This window comes from Nerophis ophidion, linkage group LG22, assembly GCF_033978795.1.
Source record: "Nerophis ophidion isolate RoL-2023_Sa linkage group LG22, RoL_Noph_v1.0, whole genome shotgun sequence".
Classification (NCBI taxonomy): domain Eukaryota; kingdom Metazoa; phylum Chordata; class Actinopteri; order Syngnathiformes; family Syngnathidae; genus Nerophis; species Nerophis ophidion.
In genome coordinates this window covers 41,861,306-41,879,565 of record NC_084632.1, presented here as the reverse complement: position 1 = coordinate 41,879,565, position 18,260 = coordinate 41,861,306, and the positions used below count along the sequence as shown (strand labels likewise).

Sequence of the window (18,260 nt, the reverse complement as noted above, 5' to 3'; positions counted from 1 at the left end):
GATGGGAACGTAGATCGACCGGTAAATTGAGAGCTTTGCCTATTTAATTATTATTCTAATTATTGATTGAATTTTTCCAAAAGTGATCTTTGCACCTTTTTGAAGAAAATTTTTCCTTTACAAATTAAACTTTTTGTGCAATGGACTAAATTGGCCCTAGTGTGTGAATGTGAGTGTGAATGTTGTCTGTCTATCTGCGTTGGCCCTGCGATGAGGTGGCGACTTGTCCAGGCTGTACCCCGCCTTCCGCCCGATTGTAGCTGAGATAGGCGCCAGCGCCCCCCGCGACCCCACAAGGGAATAAGCAGTAGAAAATGGATGGATGGATTCAAGAGTAATCAATATAATCCAAACGTGTGCAAGAATTTGTGTACATAATCACATGCTACATTTTTATGAAAATATTTGCTAATAAATGTGAAATTTTGGTCAGGAGAATATTGTTAGTTGTTGTCTCAAAATAGCAGGAAATGCATCCTAAGCTAACATAGTGTTTTAGGATTAAAGATTTTCAGCTGATTTTGTACATCTTTATTTCCCATCCCTGAATATTTCGGAGTGAGGAAATTTCCCTACTGGATTTGTTGCACAGGTGACATCCTATGACAGTTCCACGCTGGAAATCACTGAAAGCGGCCCATTCTTTCACAAATGTTTGTAGAAACAGTCTCCATGCCTAAGTGATTGATTTGATACACCGGGCCAAGTGATTAGGACACCTGATTCAGATTATTTGGATGGGTGGCCAAATACTTTTGCCCATATAGTGTAAATCACCGCCCAATTTACTCGGCTTCCACTCCCTACTCAGCAGAAGTTATTCCGTATAATTTGTATTTTACCATTTTTCTAAAACTCCTGGTTTGGAAAAAGTATCCACTCACCATGTCAAATAATACAACTTTTATGCCTTCACATCGTTCTTTGACTAAATTTGAAGGCAATTCGCAGTATTAACTAAAGAGGTTCGTTATTTAAAAAATAATTCACGATGTGATTGCACTTTTGTAATATTTCCTGCAAAGTTGTTACGTCGCAGCTCAGATTAACCAATTCAGCAAACAGGGACAAAAATACACTTTTTTGTTTTTATTTCATTACATTTTTAAACCATAACATTTCAATTATTTCATGCTTGTATCACCTTTTGAACGACTATTTGCAGAAGAATACAGTATTTTTAAAATGGATTCCCCACAGGGGGCTTGATACATTTTTAATTCCATGAGAAGTACAAACAAAAAATTAATAATGTACCTGTCGGGGTGGACTATGTAGTCAAACAACTTCTACTGAGTAATAAAGCATTCCCTATGTTCTACAGAGCAAAAAAATACAGTATATTACATTTCTCATTTCAATCAATTCAAATATTAGTTAAGTCAACCCCTCTTGATTTTGTATCATTTCCAGTCATTTGGCGACATTACAAGTTTTGCATTAGACTGATAAAATATTACAATATTCTGTAGAACATGATGGAAGGGATTATTTTGTATGATAGAACCGAAGAAGCTTTCATGCCAACAAGTCTTCATCCAGGAGAGGCCTGTTTGTGGCCGGCATGGTGGGAACTACAGGCTGGACTGGCTGGAACTTTTTCCAGGGCTTGGATGGACAGTGGAAGGGGTTTTCATTCTCGGAAGCTGTCGCGTCCTCTTCAGATGATTCCTCCTTGCCGGATGCCACCGAGGGAGGAGGCGTGGGCATGATGGCATCCCTAAACGGAGTAAAGCCGGAGGGAAGGCGCCGACTGAACGGCCCGGCCTTCAACAAATAGGTAAGTCATTACAGGTTATTTTGTTCCACCACATCGCACCTTCTTTTAAATAGGTTGTTTTGTTCTACCACATCGCACCTTTTAAAAAGGTTGTTTGGTTTCCAGTGGAAATACATCATGCGACAGAAATATACATTCCTTATTTCCATCGTTATACAAACCCTGTTTCCATATAAGTTGGGAAATTGTGTTAGATGTAAATATAAACAGAATACAATGATTTGAAAATCATTCTCAACCCATATTCAGTTGAATATGCTACAACATTTTTGATGTTCAAACTGATAAACATTTTTTTTCGTGCACATACTCATTCATTTTGAATTTGATGTCAGCAACGCATGACAAAAAAGTTTGGAAAGGTGGCAATAAATACTGATAAAGTTGAGGAATGCTCATCAAACACTTATTTGGAACATCCCACAGGTGTGTAGGATAATTGGGAACAGTTGGGTGCCATAATTAGGTATAAAAACAGCTTCCCAAAAAATGCTCAGTCTTTCACAAGAAAGGATGGGGCGAGGTACACCCCCTTTGTCCACAACTGCGTGAGCAAATAGTCAAAGAGTTAAAGAACAACGTTTCTCAAAGTGCAATTGCAAGAAATTTAGCGATTTCAACATCTACGCTCCATAATATCATCAAAAGGTTCAGAGAATCTGGAGAAATCACTCCACGTAAGCGGCATGGCCAGAAACCAACATTGAATGACCGTGACCTTCCATCCCTCAGACGGCACTGTATCAAAAACCGACATCAATCTCTAAAGGATATCACCACATGGGCTCAGGAAAACTTCAGAAAATCACTGTACTAAATACAGTTTGTCGCTACATCTAAGTGCAAGTTAAAGCTCTACCATTCAAAGCGAAAGCCATTTATCAACAACATCCACAAACTTCGCCGGCTTTTCTGGGCCTGAGATCATCTAAGATGCAAAGTGGAAAAGTGTTTTGTGGTCTGACGAGTCCACATTTCAAATTGTCTTTGGAAATATTTGACATCGTGTCATCCGGACCAAAGGGGAAGCGAACCATCCAGACTGTTATCGAGGCAAAGTTGAAAAGCCAGCATCTGTGATGGTATGGGGGTGCATTAGTGCCCAAGGCATGGGTAACTTACACATCTGTGAAGGCACCATTAAGGCTGAAAGGTACATACAGCTTTTGGAACAACATATGCTGCCATCTAAGCGCCGTCTTTTTCATGGACGCCCCTGCTTATTTCAGCAAGACAATGCCAAGCCACATTCAGCACGTGTTACAATAGCGTGGCTTCGTAAAAAAAGAGTGTGGGTACTTTCCTGGCCCGCCTGCAGTCCAGACCTGTCTCCCATGGAAAATGTGTGGCGCATTATGAAGCGTAAAATAGGACAGCGGAGACCCCGGACTGTTGAAGGACTGAAGCTCTACATAAAACAAGAATGGGGAAGAATTCCACTTTCAAAGCTTCAACAATTAGTGAGTTTTTTATGAGTTTGAACATCAAATATGTTGTCTTTGTAACATATTCAACTAAATATGTGTTGAAAATGATTTGCAAATCATTGTATTCTGTTTATATTTACATCTAACACCATTTCCCAACTCATATGGAAACAGGGTTTGTAGTTGAAGACTTGGTGTCATTAGAAAACATGAGTGCACATCGTAATAGCAGCTACACTTTACATCTTAAAGATCTAAAAAAAAATATGATATTTCCTACGGGCCACATTGAAAAGCTTAACGGGCCGCATGTGGCCCCCGGACCTTGATTTGCCTATCAAGATCACTATGGACTGGACTCTTACACTATTATGTTAGATCCACTATGGACTGGACTCTCACACTATTATGTTAGATCCACTATGGACTGGACTCACACTATTATGTTAGATCCACTATGGACTGGACTCTTAACACTATTATGTTAGATCCACTATGGACTGGACTCTCACTATTATGTTAGATCCACTATGGACTGGACTCCTAACTATTATGTTGGATCCACTATGGACTGGACTCTCACTATTATGTTAGATCCACTATGGACTGGACCCTCACACTATTATGTTAGATCTACTATGGACTGGACTCTCACTATTATGTTAGATCCACTATGGACTGGACTCTCACACTATTATGTTAGATCTACTATGGACTGGACTCTCACTATTATGTTAGATCTACTATGGACAGGACTCTCACTATATTATGTTAGATCCACTATTGACTGGACTCTCACACTATTATGTTAGATCCACTATGGACTGTACTCTCACAATATTATGTTTGATCCACTGAGGACTGGACTCTCACTCTTTTGTTGGATCCACTATGGACTGGACTCTTACACTACTATGTTAAATCCACTATGGACTGGACTCTCACTATATTATGTTAGATCCACTATGGACTGGACTCTCACTATATTATGTTAGATCCACTATGGACTGGACTCTCACACTATTATGTTAGATCCACTATGGACTGGACTCACACTATTATGTTAGATCCACTATGGACTGGACTCTCACACTATTATGTTAGATCCACTATGGACTGGACTCTCACACTATTATGTTAGATCCACTATGGACTGGACTCTCACTATTATGTTAGATCCTCTATGGACTGGACTCTCACTATTATGTTAGATCCACTATGGACTGGACTCTCACTATTATGTTAGATCCACTATGGACACAGGTCTGGTCTACCTCGTTGCTCCTTTTCTAAAAGACTTTACTCCAATACAAGACATGCTAACTGGAGGACAGTTAGATCTTTAACTTGCTGTCCAGCTTAGCCGAAGTAAACACGCAAGCATCAGACTTTTAAATCATGTTGTCCTAGTTTCTTACCTGAATAAACAGGCCACCTTCCTCACATTGGATTTGGACTTGTGGGGCTTCAAATCTCCACGGTGCTACGTCCACTGTGGAATTACAGTTGATGAACTCCTGAGCGCAGAGACACACAAGCAGAGTTGCCAGGTGACAAAAACCACATGGCGAGCGTCACACTTGGGCAGACATGACGACGTCATTGATGTTTACAATTTCCTCTTGGTCGTGCACACACTGGTCACTGAGCTCGCTGTGGTCAGCCTTGGCACAGGTGGTCCTCCTCATATCGAATCTCAGTTTGAATCTGAAGCCCGCCACCACCTTAAGGCCCAGGAAAAGACCACGTTTTAAATGTCTTGCTCCGTACGCCGAGAGGACCATGGTCTACCTGTCTGGTGGCGCTTTCCACGTTGTTGAGGTTGAAGAGGTGTGTAGAGTTGGAGATGGAGTTGTACTTCACGATGGAGACGGACAGAGGTACATTGAGGTCTTCTGAGTTCTCATCGATGGGCATCGGGCACCCCAGGCAAGGAGCTCTCTCTGGGAGGATGTAGTCATCTTGCCAGAGATTGTGAAAAAGAAGAACTCTTTCAGTTAACTTGGTTGGGTTCGGTTCCAGTTGGTTAGAAGCCAGGCTGGTTTAGTTCTCGAGCACAGTTTGTAGGCTGGGAGATTAAACCTGCTTTACATACCTTGACAAGTAGGCATGACATTTATTTATCAATCAATCAAAGTTTAAATGTCTCGAGCCACAACGCCATCCTCGGTTCGGATCCCACATCAGGGCAAGGAAAAACTCAACCCAATGGGACAATGAGAAACCTTGGAGAGGACCACCGATGTGGACCACTATGGACTGGGCTCTCGCAATATTATGTTAGATCCACTATGGACTGGACTCACACACTATTATGTTAGATCCAATATTGACTGGACTTTCACTCTTATGTTAGATCCACTATGGACTGGACTGTCACTATTACGTTACATCCACTATGGACTGGATTCTCACAATATTGTGCTAGGTCGACTATGGACTGGACTCTCACACTATTATGTTAGATCCACTATGAACTGGACTCTCACTATTATGCTAGATCCACTATGGACTGGACTCTTACAGTGTTATGTTAGATCCACTATGAACTGGACTCTCACAATATTAGGTTCGATCCACTATGGACTGGACTCTCTCAATATCAGGTTCAATCAACTATGGACTGGACTTTCCCAATATTATGTCAGATCCACTATGGACTGCACGCTCACACTATTCTGTTAGATCCACAATGGACTGGACTCTCACAATATTATGTTAGATCCACTATGGACTGGACTCTCACACTATTATGTTAGATCCACTATGGACTGGACTCTCACACTATTATGTCAGATCCACTATTGACTGGACTTCCACACTATTATGTTAGATCCACTATGGACTGGACTCTCACACTATTATGTTAGACCCACTATGGACTGGACTCTCACTATTATGTTAGATCCACTATGGACTGGACTCTCACTATTATGTTGGATCCACTATGGACTGGACTCTCACTATTATGTTAGATCCACTACGGACTGGACTCTCACACTATTATGTTAGATCCACTATGGACTGGACTCTCACACTATTATGTTAGATCCACTATGGACTGGACTCTCACACTATTATGTTAGATCCACTATGGACTGGACTCTCACACTATTATGTTAGATCCACTATGGACTGGACTCTCACACTATTATGTTAGATCCACTATGGACTGGACTCTCACACTATTATGTTAAATCCACTATGGACTGGACTCTCACACTATTATGTTAAATCCACTATGGACTGGACTCTCACACTAATATGTTAAATCCACTATGGACTGGACTCTCACTCTTATGTTAGATCCACTATGGACTGGACTCTTACAATATTATGTTAGATCCACTATGGACTGCAGTCTCACACTATTATGTTAGATCCACTATGGACTGGACTCTCACGATATTATGTTAGATCCACTATGGACTGGACTCTCACACTATTATGTTAGATCCACTATGGACTGGACTCTCACAATATTATGTTAGATCCACTATGGACTGCACGCTCATACTATTATGTTAGATCCACGATGGACTGGACTCTCACACTATTATGTTAGATCCACTATGGACTGGACTCTCGCAGTATTATGTTAGATCCACTATGGACTGGACTCTCACACTATTATGTTAAATCCATTATGGTCTGGACTCTCACACTATTATGTTAGATCCACTATGGACTGGACTCTCACACTATTATGTTAAATCCACTATGGACTGGACTCTCACACTATTATGTTAGATCCACTATGGACTGGACTCTCACGATATTATGTTAGATCCACTATGGACTGGACTCTCACTATTATGTTGGATCCACTATGGACTGGACTCTCACTATTATGTTAGATCCACTACGGACTGGACTCTCACACTATTATGTTAGATCCACTATGGACTGGACTCTCACACTATTATGTTAGATCCACTATGGACTGGACTCTCACACTATTATGTTAGATCCACTATGGACTGGACTCTCACACTATTATGTTAGATCCACTATGGACTGGACTCTCACACTATTATGTTAGATCCACTATGGACTGGACTCTCACACTATTATGTTAAATCCACTATGGACTGGACTCTCACACTATTATGTTAAATCCACTATGGACTGGACTCTCACACTAATATGTTAAATCCACTATGGACTGGACTCTCACTCTTATGTTAGATCCACTATGGACTGGACTCTTACAATATTATGTTAGATCCACTATGGACTGCAGTCTCACACTATTATGTTAGATCCACTATGGACTGGACTCTCACGATATTATGTTAGATCCACTATGGACTGGACTCTCACACTATTATGTTAGATCCACTATGGACTGGACTCTCACAATATTATGTTAGATCCACTATGGACTGCACGCTCATACTATTATGTTAGATCCACGATGGACTGGACTCTCACACTATTATGTTAGATCCACTATGGACTGGACTCTCGCAGTATTATGTTAGATCCACTATGGACTGGACTCTCACACTATTATGTTAGATCCACTATGAACTGGACTCTCACAATATTAGGTTCGATCCACTATGGACTGGACTTTCACAATATTATGTCAGATCCACTATGGACTGGACTCTCACACTATTATGTTAGATCCACTATGGACTGGACTCTCACACTATTATGTTAGATCCACTATGGACTGGACTCTCACACTATTATGTTAGATCCACTATGAACTGGACTCTCACTTATATGTTAGATCCACTATGGACTGGACTCTCACACTATTATGTTAGATCCACTATGGACTGGACTCTCACACTATTATGTTAGATCCACTATGAACTGGACTCTCACTTATATGTTAGATCCACTATGGACTGGACTCTCACACTACTATCCCCACATCTGTGGTCGCCTTCATGGTTTCTCATTGTCATCCCATTGGGTTTTTCCTTTCCCTGATGTGGGATCTGAGCCGAGGATGTCGTTGTGGCTTGTGCAGCCCTTTGAGACACTGGTGATTTAGGCTATATAAGTAAACATTGATTGATTGATACGTTTTCATGTGAATATTTTGTCCTGTTCTTATCGTCAGCGGTTACGTTGACTCACCTAAGCTGCAGTGGACATGCTCAGTGTCTGTGTGGGCCTCCTTCATGTGGACTGTGGCGTTGCAGGACAGAGGATTCTGGGACACATCAGGATATTTGTTTGGGAGCAGACTGGGACAATGATGTACTGATGCCAAATGTGTGCAATACACAGTCTTAAAGGGGAACATTATCACAATTTCAGAAGGGCTTTAAACCAATAAAAATCAGTTCCCAGTGGCTTATTTGATTTTTCGAAGTTTTTTTCACAATTTTACATCTCCGGAAATATCCCTAAAAAAAGATTTAAAGTGCTTGATTTTCGCTATTTGCGATGCCACTGTCCATTTTCCTGTGACCTCACATAGCGATTCCAATACAAACAATGGGGAATAGCACAGCAAGATATAGCGACATTAGCTCGGATTCAGACTCGGATTTCAGCGGCTTAAGTGATTCAACAGATTACGCATGTATTGAAACAGATGGTTGGAGTTAGATCCACTATGGACTGGACTCACACACTATTATGTTAGATCCACTATGGACTGGACTCTCACTATTATGTTAGATCCACTATGGACTGGACTCTTAACTATTATGTTGGATCCACTATGGACTGGACTCTAACTATTATGTTAGATCCACTATGAACTGGACTCTCACTATTATGTTAGATCCACTATGGACTGGACTCTCACACTATTATGTTAGATCCACTATGAACTGGACTCTCACTATTATGTTAGATCCACTATGGACTGGACTTTCACTATTTTGTTGGATCCACTCTGGACTGGACTCACACTATTATGTTAGATCCACTATGGACTGGACTCTCACACTTTTTTGTTAGATCCACTATGGACTGGACTCTCACTATTTTGTTGGATCCACTATGGACTGGACTCTCACTTTATTATGTTAGATCCACTATGGACTGGACTCCCACTATTATGTTAGATCCACTATGGACTGGACTCTAACTATTATGTTAGATCCACTACGGACTGGACTCTATTATGTTAGATCCACTATGGATTGGACTCTCTCACTATTATGTTAGATCCACTATGGACTGGAGTCTCACACTATTATGTTAGATCCACTATGGACTGGACTCTCACACTATTATGTTAGATCCACTATGGACTGGACTCTCACACTATTAAGATCCACTATGGACTGGACTCTCACTATTTTGTTAGATTAACTATGAACTGGACTCTCACTATTATGTTAGATCCACTATGGACTGGACTCTCACTAGTATGTTAGATCCACTATGGACTGGACTCTCACTATTATGTTAGATCCACTATGGACTGGACTCTCACAGTATTATGTTAGATCCACTATGGACTGGACTTTCACTATTTTGTTGGATCCACTATGGACTGGACTCACACTATTATGTTAGATCCACTATGGACTGGACTCTCACACTTTTTTGTTAGATCCACTATGGACTGGACTCTCACTAGTATGTTAGATCCACTATGGACTGGACTCTCACTATTATGTTAGATCCACTATGGACTGGACTCTCACAGTATTTTGTTAGATCCACTATGGACTGGACTCTAACTATTATGTTAGATCCACTATGGACTGGACTTTCACTATTTTGTTGGATCCACTATGGACTGGACTCACACTATTATGTTAGATCCACTATGGACTGGACTCTCACACTTTTTTGTTAGATCCACTATGGACTGGACTCTCACTATTATGTTGGATCCACTATGGACTGGACTCTCACTTTATTATGTTAGATCCACTATGGACTGGACTCTCACAGTATTATGTTAGATCCACTATGGACTGGACTCTAACTATTATGTTAGATCCACTATGGACTGGACTTTCACTATTTTGTTGGATCCACTATGGACTGGACTCACACTATTATGTTAGATCCACTATGGACTGGACTCTCACACTTTTTTGTTAGATCCACTATGGACTGGACTCTCACTATTATGTTGGATCCACTATGGACTGGACTCCCACTATTATGTTAGATCCACTATGGACTGGACTCTATTATGTTAGATCCACTATGGATTGGACTCTCTCACTATTATGTTAGATCCACTATGGACTGGAGTCTCACACTATTATGTTAGATCCACTATGGACTGGACTCTCACTATTTTGTTAGATTAACTATGAACTGGACTCTCACTATTATGTTAGATCCACTATGGACTGGACTCTCACACTATTATGTTAGATCCACTATGAACTGGACTCTCACTATTATGTAAGATCCACTATGGACTGGACTTTCACTATTTTGTTAGATCCACTATGGACTGGACTCTCACTATTATGTTAGATCCACTATGGACTGGACTCTCACACTATTATGTTAGATCCACTATGAACTGGACTCTCACTATTATGTTAGATCCACTATGGACTGGACTCTCACACTATTATGTTAGATCCACTATGAACTGGACTCTCACTATTATGTAAGATCCACTATGGACTGGACTTTCACTATTTTGTTAGATCCACTATGAACTGGACTCTCACTATTATGTAAGATCCACTATGGACTGGACTTTCACTATTTTGTTAGATCCACTATGGACTGGACTCTCACTATTATGTAAGATCCACTATGGACTGGACTTTCACTATTTTGTTAGATCCACTATGGACTGGACTCTCACTATTATGTTAGACCCAGTATCGACTGGACTCTCACACTATTATGTTAGATCCACTATGGACTGGACTCACACTATTATGTTAGATACACTATGGACTGGACTCTCACACTATTATGTTAGATCCACTATGGACTGGACTCTCACACTATTAAGATCCACTATGGACTGGACTCTCACTATTTTGTTAGATTCACTATGAACTGGACTCTCACTGTTATGTTAGATCCACTATGGACTGGACTCTCACATTATTATGTTAGATTCACTATGAACTGGACTCTCACTATTATGTTAGATCCACTATGGACTGGATTCCTAACTATTATATTACATCCACTAAGGACTGGACTCTAACTATTATGTTAGATCCACTATGGACTGGACTCTCACTATTATGTTAGATCCACTATGGACTGGACTCTCACTATTATGTTGGATCCACTATGGACTGGACTCTCACTATTATGTTGGATCCACTATGGACTGGACTCTCACTATTATGTTAGATCCACTATGGACTGGACTCCCACTATTATGTTAGATCCACTATGGACTGGACTCTCACTATTATGTTAGATCCACTATGGACTGGACTCTTAACTATTATGTTAGATCCACTATGGACTGATTTGACTCGATGTGGTAGGGAAACATGGTGTTGACGTTCTGACGTCATCGCCTCCAGCGCGATAAACAGAAAGGCGTTTAATTCGCCAAAATTCACCCATTTAGAGTTCGGAAATCGGTTAAAAAAATATACGGTCTTTTTTCTGCACCATCAAGGTATATATTGACGCTTACATAGGTCTGGTGATAATGTTCCCCTTTAAAAGTAGAAGTCGCCTGGTCTACTGTAGATGTACCACCACAGTCTCATAATGAACCGAAAATATTTCTCCGTTAGCGGTGATGCTAATTTTCTCTATGTTAAATCCCATTCATTTATGCTAACAACGTTAGCGATCCGAATTGACCTTTTTTGTGAAGTAAAGTTCAACTAGCAAATACTAAATGAAAACCGAAAATATTTCTCCGCTAGCGGTGATGCTAATTTTCTCTATGTTAAATCCCATTCATTTATGCTAACAACGTTAGCGATCCGAATTGACCTTTTTAGTGAAGTAAAGTTCAACTAGCAAATACTAAATGAAAACCGAAAATATTTCTCCGTTAGCGGTGATGCTAATTTTCTCTATGTCAAATACCCATTCATTTATGCTAACAACGTTAGCGATCCGAATTGACTTTTTTCGTGAAGTAAAGTTCAACTAGCAAATACTAAATGAAAACCGAAAATATTTCTCCGTTAGCAGAGATGCTAATTTTCTCTATGGTAAATCCCATTCATTTATGCTAACAACGTTAGCGATCCGAATTGACCTTTTTTGTGAAGTAAAGTTCAACTTGCAAATTCTAAATGGCATTAGTGTTTTAAAAGTTTCTCATCATATTCTACAAAATTTCCGGAAATTTACCGTAAACTTTACACCCGTTTTGCAACCCTACTAGCAAGCAATGATTTTTAAAATTTGCTTTGCAGCCAACAATTGCGGAATTAAAGGCCTACTGAAATGAGATGTTCTTATTTAAACGGGGATAGCAGGTCCATTCTATGTGTCATACTTGATCATTTCGCGATATTGCCATATTTTTGCTGAAAGGGTTTAGTAGAGAACATCCACGGTAAAGTTTGCAACTTTTGGTCGCTAATACCTGAAGTAGCAGACGATGTGCGCGTGACGTCACGGGTTGTGGAGCTCCTCACATTGTTTACAATCATGGCCACCAGCAGCGAGAGCGATTCGGACCGATAAGCGACGATTTCCCCATTAATTTGAGCGAGCATGAAAGATTTGTGGATGAGGAAAGTGAGAGTGAAGGACTAGAAAAAAAAAAACGTGGGCAGTGGGATAGCAGGTCCATTCTATGTGTCATACTTGATCATTTCGTGATATTGCCATATTTTTGCTGAAAGGATTTAGTAGAGAACATCCACGCTAAAGTTCGCAACTTTTGGTCGCTAATACCGGAAGTAGCAGACGATGTGCGCGTAACGTCACGGGTTGTGGAGCTCCTCACATCTGAACATTGTTTACAATCATGGCCACCAGCAGCGAGAGCGATTCGGACCGAGAAAGCGACGATTTCCCCATTAATTTGAGCGAGCATGAAAGATTCGTGGATGAGGAAAGTGAGAGTGAAGGACTAGAAAAAAAAAGATAAGGGCAGTGGGAGCAATTCAGATGTTGTTAGACACATTTACTAGGATAATTCTGGAAAATCCCTTATCTGCTTATTGTGTTACTAGTGTTTTAGTGAGATTATATGGTGGTACCTGAAAGTTGGAGGGGTGTGGTGACCGCCAGTGTCTCCGAGGTAAGCCACGTTTCTCGACGAGGCAAGGCAGCCGGGCTGACATTTTTTTTTTTCCCCCTACACGGTGTAAGCATCTGACGGTCTGTGGCGGCCGGTGGGAGGAGGCAAGAGAGTCCACAGCTGCAGGAGGAACGACGCAAACTCTCCGCTCATGTCTACGGTAAGCGCCGAATGTAAACAAGGAAACACCGGCTGTGTTTGTGTTGCTAAAGGCTTCCGCAATACACTTCTTCCCACCTACATCTTTCTTCTTTGACGTCTCCATTATCCATTGAACAAATTGCAAGGATTCAGCAACACAGATGTCCAGAATACTGTGTAATTATGGCTGTGATTGGTGCTGGATCTAAATGTCCGCTACAATCCGTGACGTCACGCGCACGCGTCATCATACAGCGACGTTTTCAACAGGATACTTCCCCCGAAATTTAAAATTGCAATTTAGTAAACTAAAGCGGCCGTATTTGCATGTGTTGCAATGTTAATATTTCATCATTGATATATAAACTATCAGACTGCGTGGTCGCTAGTAGTGGCTTTCAGTAGGCCTTTAAACAAGACAAGAAGCAAAGAATCAAACAGAGATATAATTAAATTTGGCTCAATTTGAGGAGAAACGTCTGGTAGTGGCTTTCAGTAGGTCTTTAAAGAATGAGAAATGTCTTTCATACGTTGCGTTCATGTAGCAAATAGTTGCAGTCTGTCCAAGGTTTGGGACTTCCTGCCACACAGTCACTCCTCCTGCTGGTGAACTGCAGCGCGTAGACGTTGTCGGAACCATTCTCCGACTGAGGGGACACCAATGTTTATATTTGTGAACAAAAACAAAAATACCGCGCCGTAATGAGATTGTCTCTGAGGCTGCTTTACCTTGCTGGCTGTTAGTATCTGATAGAGAGCCAACTTGTAGCCAGTATTCAACCTTTCATTGAACTCTTGCAGAGCGCTGCTCACGGCCTTCTCGACAGAAGGGTCGTCGCAGAAGATGTGAACGCCAGATGGGAGGTCCACTGTGTCCTTCAAAAAAGACAGAAAACAGAGGACTTTCATGGAAATACCACTTGGTGATTTGGAAAGAATACTCATTTTTGACAAAGTATAAAACTCACTGAAGAGACAGTCGAGTATTACAGTTATCAATATTAAAATCCCCCATTATAATTATATTGTCGGAGTGCGTCAAACTCTGAAAATTCCCTTATAAAGTCCTAATGGGGCCCAAAGGGGCGGTAGATAGTCAGGTGGAGAGGCAGCGGTGCGACAGACCTCATAGTAAGCACCTCAAATGATTTATACATTTTTGACAAAGCATACAAGTCACTGAAGAGACAGTCGAGTATTACAGTTATCATTTTTTTTTACTTGTGACTTGGATCTGTCGCAGGAGTTCTTCACCTGGGTTCGATTGAACCCTCTGGGTTGGGTGAGTCGGCCTCAGCGGTTCGGTGTATTATGGATACGGCAACAGCAGAAGTCACACTGATTTGAAGGTGTGTAATTTGTTGTGAGTGAATGCACTGTGTTGATTTTGTGCACCAGTAAAAATACATAACTTTGTCTTGAGTATGAAAAAAAACAAACATTTTATCTTTCACTAAAGAAGGGTTCGGTGAATGCGCATATGAAACTGAAACACAACTTTGTCGTGAGTATGAAAAAATATATATTTTTTATTTTTCACTAAAGAATGCGCATATGAAACTGGTGGAGTTCGGTACCTCCAACAAGGTTAAGAACCACTGATATATCGTATTACAGTTGTGATGCGTGGGTTCATTTTTTATTTGTGTAAGACCACAGCTATCAATTCTAGTCTGGAGCGCCACGCTCGGAGGGTCTGATGGGGTATTCATATGGATATTAAAATCCCCCATTATAATTATATTGTCGGAGTGCGTCAAACTCTGAATATTCACTTATAAAGTCCTAATGGGGCCCAAGGGGGCGGTAGATAGTCAGGTTGAGAGGCAGCGGTGCGACAGACCTCATAGTAAGCACCTCAAATGATTTATACATTTTTGACAAAGCATAAAAGTCACTGAAGAGACAGTCAAGTATTACAGTTATCCATTTTTTTTACTTGTGACTTGGATCTGTCGCAAGAGTTCTTAACCTGGTTTCGATTGAACCCTCTGGGTTTGGTGAGTCGGCCTCAGGGGTTCGGCGTATTATGGATACGGCAACAGCAGAAGTCACACTAATTTGAAGGTGCGTAATTTGTTGTGAGTTAAAGCACTGTGTTGGTTTTGTGCACCAGTAAAAAAAACATACTTTGTCTTGAGTATGAAAAAAAAAAACATTTTATTTTTCACCAAACAAGGGTTCGGTGAATGCGCATATGAAACTGGTGGAGTTCGGTACCTCCAACAAGGTTAAGAACCACTGATCTATCGTATTACAGTTGTGATGCGTGGGTTCATTTATTGTTTGTGTAAGACCACAGCTATCAATTATGGTCTGGAGCGCCACGCTCGGAGGGTCTGATGGGGTATTCATATAGATATTAAAATCCCCCATTATAATTATATTGTCGGAGTGCGTCAAACTCTGAAAATTCACTTATAAAGTCCTAATGGGGCCCAACGGGGCGGTAAATAGTCAGGTTAAGAGGCAGCGGTGCGACAGACCTCATAGTAAGCACCTCAAAATGATTTATACAGCCGAGAGTTACAGTTTTTCTGTTTGATTTACTTGTGACTTGGCCCTAGTGTGTGAATGTTGTCTGTCTGTATTGACCCTGCGATGAGGTGGCGACTTTTCCAGAGTGTACCCCGCCTTCCGCCCGAATGCAGCTGAGATTGGCTTCATTAGACAATTGCTAATGTGAGCCATATCAAAATTCACCACTAAAATTGAACTCTGTACTAAGAGGCCAGGCAACAAATAATTGTAAAAAACTCGAGTTAACCATCCCATATGGTTAAATCGCCTTGAAAGACATTGCCGCTTTAATTACGGTTCGATTTTTGTCTGAAAACCGACAACATTGGCCTTGGCAAAGAGAAGACCAGGGTCCAATGGCATAGAGACCAAGACAATTGGGGGCCCATCTTTGCTGCAGCCTTCTTCCGCCTTTGTGACTGTTGTGGAGCTTCTATGCAACCATCATCCACCCACTCCGCCGTTGAGGTCTTTTTATATACACATGAATGTACCAAAGACAAACAATAAGTGAGGTAAAAGTACCATCCACCCATTTTCTACTGATTGTCCCTTAATCAATAAAAAACATTCATGACATTAAGTACAATCTAGACCAGGGGTAGGGAACCTATGGCTCTAGAGCCAGATGTGGCTCTTTTGATGACTGCATCTGGCTCTCAGATAAATCTTAGCTGACATTGCTTAACACGATAATTATGAATAATTTCGCTGGTAATCACAGTGCTAAAAATAACGTGCAAAATATAAAACATTCTCATGCATTTAAATCCATCCATCCGTTTCTACCGCACCTGTTCAGGAAGTCGCATTAATGGTAAGAAGTATTTTGTGTCACAATGGGGTCGTTCTCCCAGGAAGGCAGACGGACTACTCGGGACATGGCATTTAGGTAAAAACATGATTTAATTTAAACTAAAAAAAAATACAAAAATCGCTCACAGTGGAGGCACAACTTGGGCTAAGGAACAAAGCTAACGCATAAACAGACTATGAACATAAATCAAACAAAACTTACTTGGCATGGCATGAAGCACGAAACAAGTCAGCACAGAGCAAGAAAAGATCACATTGACGCCAGGGCGACTGACTGGCAAAGACGAGCTTAAATACTGCCTCGGATTAGTGCTCGGGAAGCAGGTGAGCGGGCTTTTTGTCCACCAGAGACAGGTGGACAAAATGAGTAACCAAGGAAACCAGACAAGGGAGTGGAAAAAACAGGAACTTAAAGAGTCCAAAGGACAAACAGCACATGGCCAAACAAAAACATGATCAACAGACATGACGTTTGATTTATTATTGGTTAGCTTCAGAATAACAATGTTATTAAAAAGAATAAGAAACGTATTATACTCTAAAAATGCTGGTCTTACTTAAAAATGCACACATTTAGTTGTATTCAGTGTTAAAAAATATGATATGGCTCTCACGGAAATACATTTTGAAATATTTGGCTTTCATGGCTCTCTCAGCCAAAAAGGTTCCCGACCCCTGATCTAGAATAATCTCTTTCCGCAATACTACTCCGTCTGTTCCTAAAACCCACTCTGCTGGTGAGTAATACCAGATTTTGTGGAAGTGGATTCCAGTAAGTGATTGCCCGAAACATAACAATCTTTTTCAAAACTCAGGGCTAGCCTAGTACCATAGTTGTGATTGTCACTAGCAAGCAACATCCGAGAATACAGATAAGCAGGTTTTAAAAAAAAAAAACTAGCATCAAACTACAAGGTATTCGTTCACCAATCAACTTAATTAGTACTATCAGAGCCTCAAAAAATAGCATTAAGACTGACTATCGTGTCGACGATTTTCTTACCTGGCCAAGAACAAGACTTAGCAGACCCAGCAGACCCAACACCCCCATACCTACTCCAGTCCTCATTGTACTTGGTTCTGGTCAGCTCTGAAAGCAAAGATGAGGCAAAAGTCACACACAGATCCCAACAATTTCCGCATCCCTTGTATCAACACACATGCAACCCTGTTTGTCCCCCAAACAAGAAGAAACTAATAGCCCTTAGAAAAATGAGCTTACAGTTCACACGATGATCCGATTGCACTTGACTCCTCTTCAGGCTGGACTGGATGACTGAATGAAGTTTTCCTGTAAAATGTAGGTGGGAATTCTGAGAAGGATGATGACACGGCATGATCAACACACACGGGACAGGAGGGCAGAGAGGACACACACACACACACACACACATTCTTTGGCTTAAAGGAGAGTAAATGTTTGCTTGTTTGTCTGACC

At 40.9% G+C, this 18,260-nt stretch overlaps 1 protein-coding gene across 1 annotated transcript; it reads right to left on the bottom strand.

Moving 5' to 3' along the window:
- Positions 1-1,074: 1,074 nt before the first annotated feature.
- On the bottom strand, positions 1,075-18,117 carry kng1 (kininogen 1). The gene is made up of 9 exons (XM_061883866.1): positions 18,045-18,117; positions 17,826-17,912; positions 14,216-14,362; positions 14,017-14,133; positions 8,305-8,380; positions 4,999-5,168; positions 4,821-4,931; positions 4,626-4,724; positions 1,075-1,767 (listed from the first exon to the last, which is right to left on the bottom strand). Exons 2-9 carry the CDS (start codon positions 17,889-17,891, stop codon positions 1,519-1,521), a joined length of 1,035 nt encoding a protein of 344 aa, XP_061739850.1. The 5' UTR covers positions 17,892-17,912; positions 18,045-18,117; the 3' UTR covers positions 1,075-1,518.
- Between the last annotated feature and the right edge of the window lie 143 nt (positions 18,118-18,260).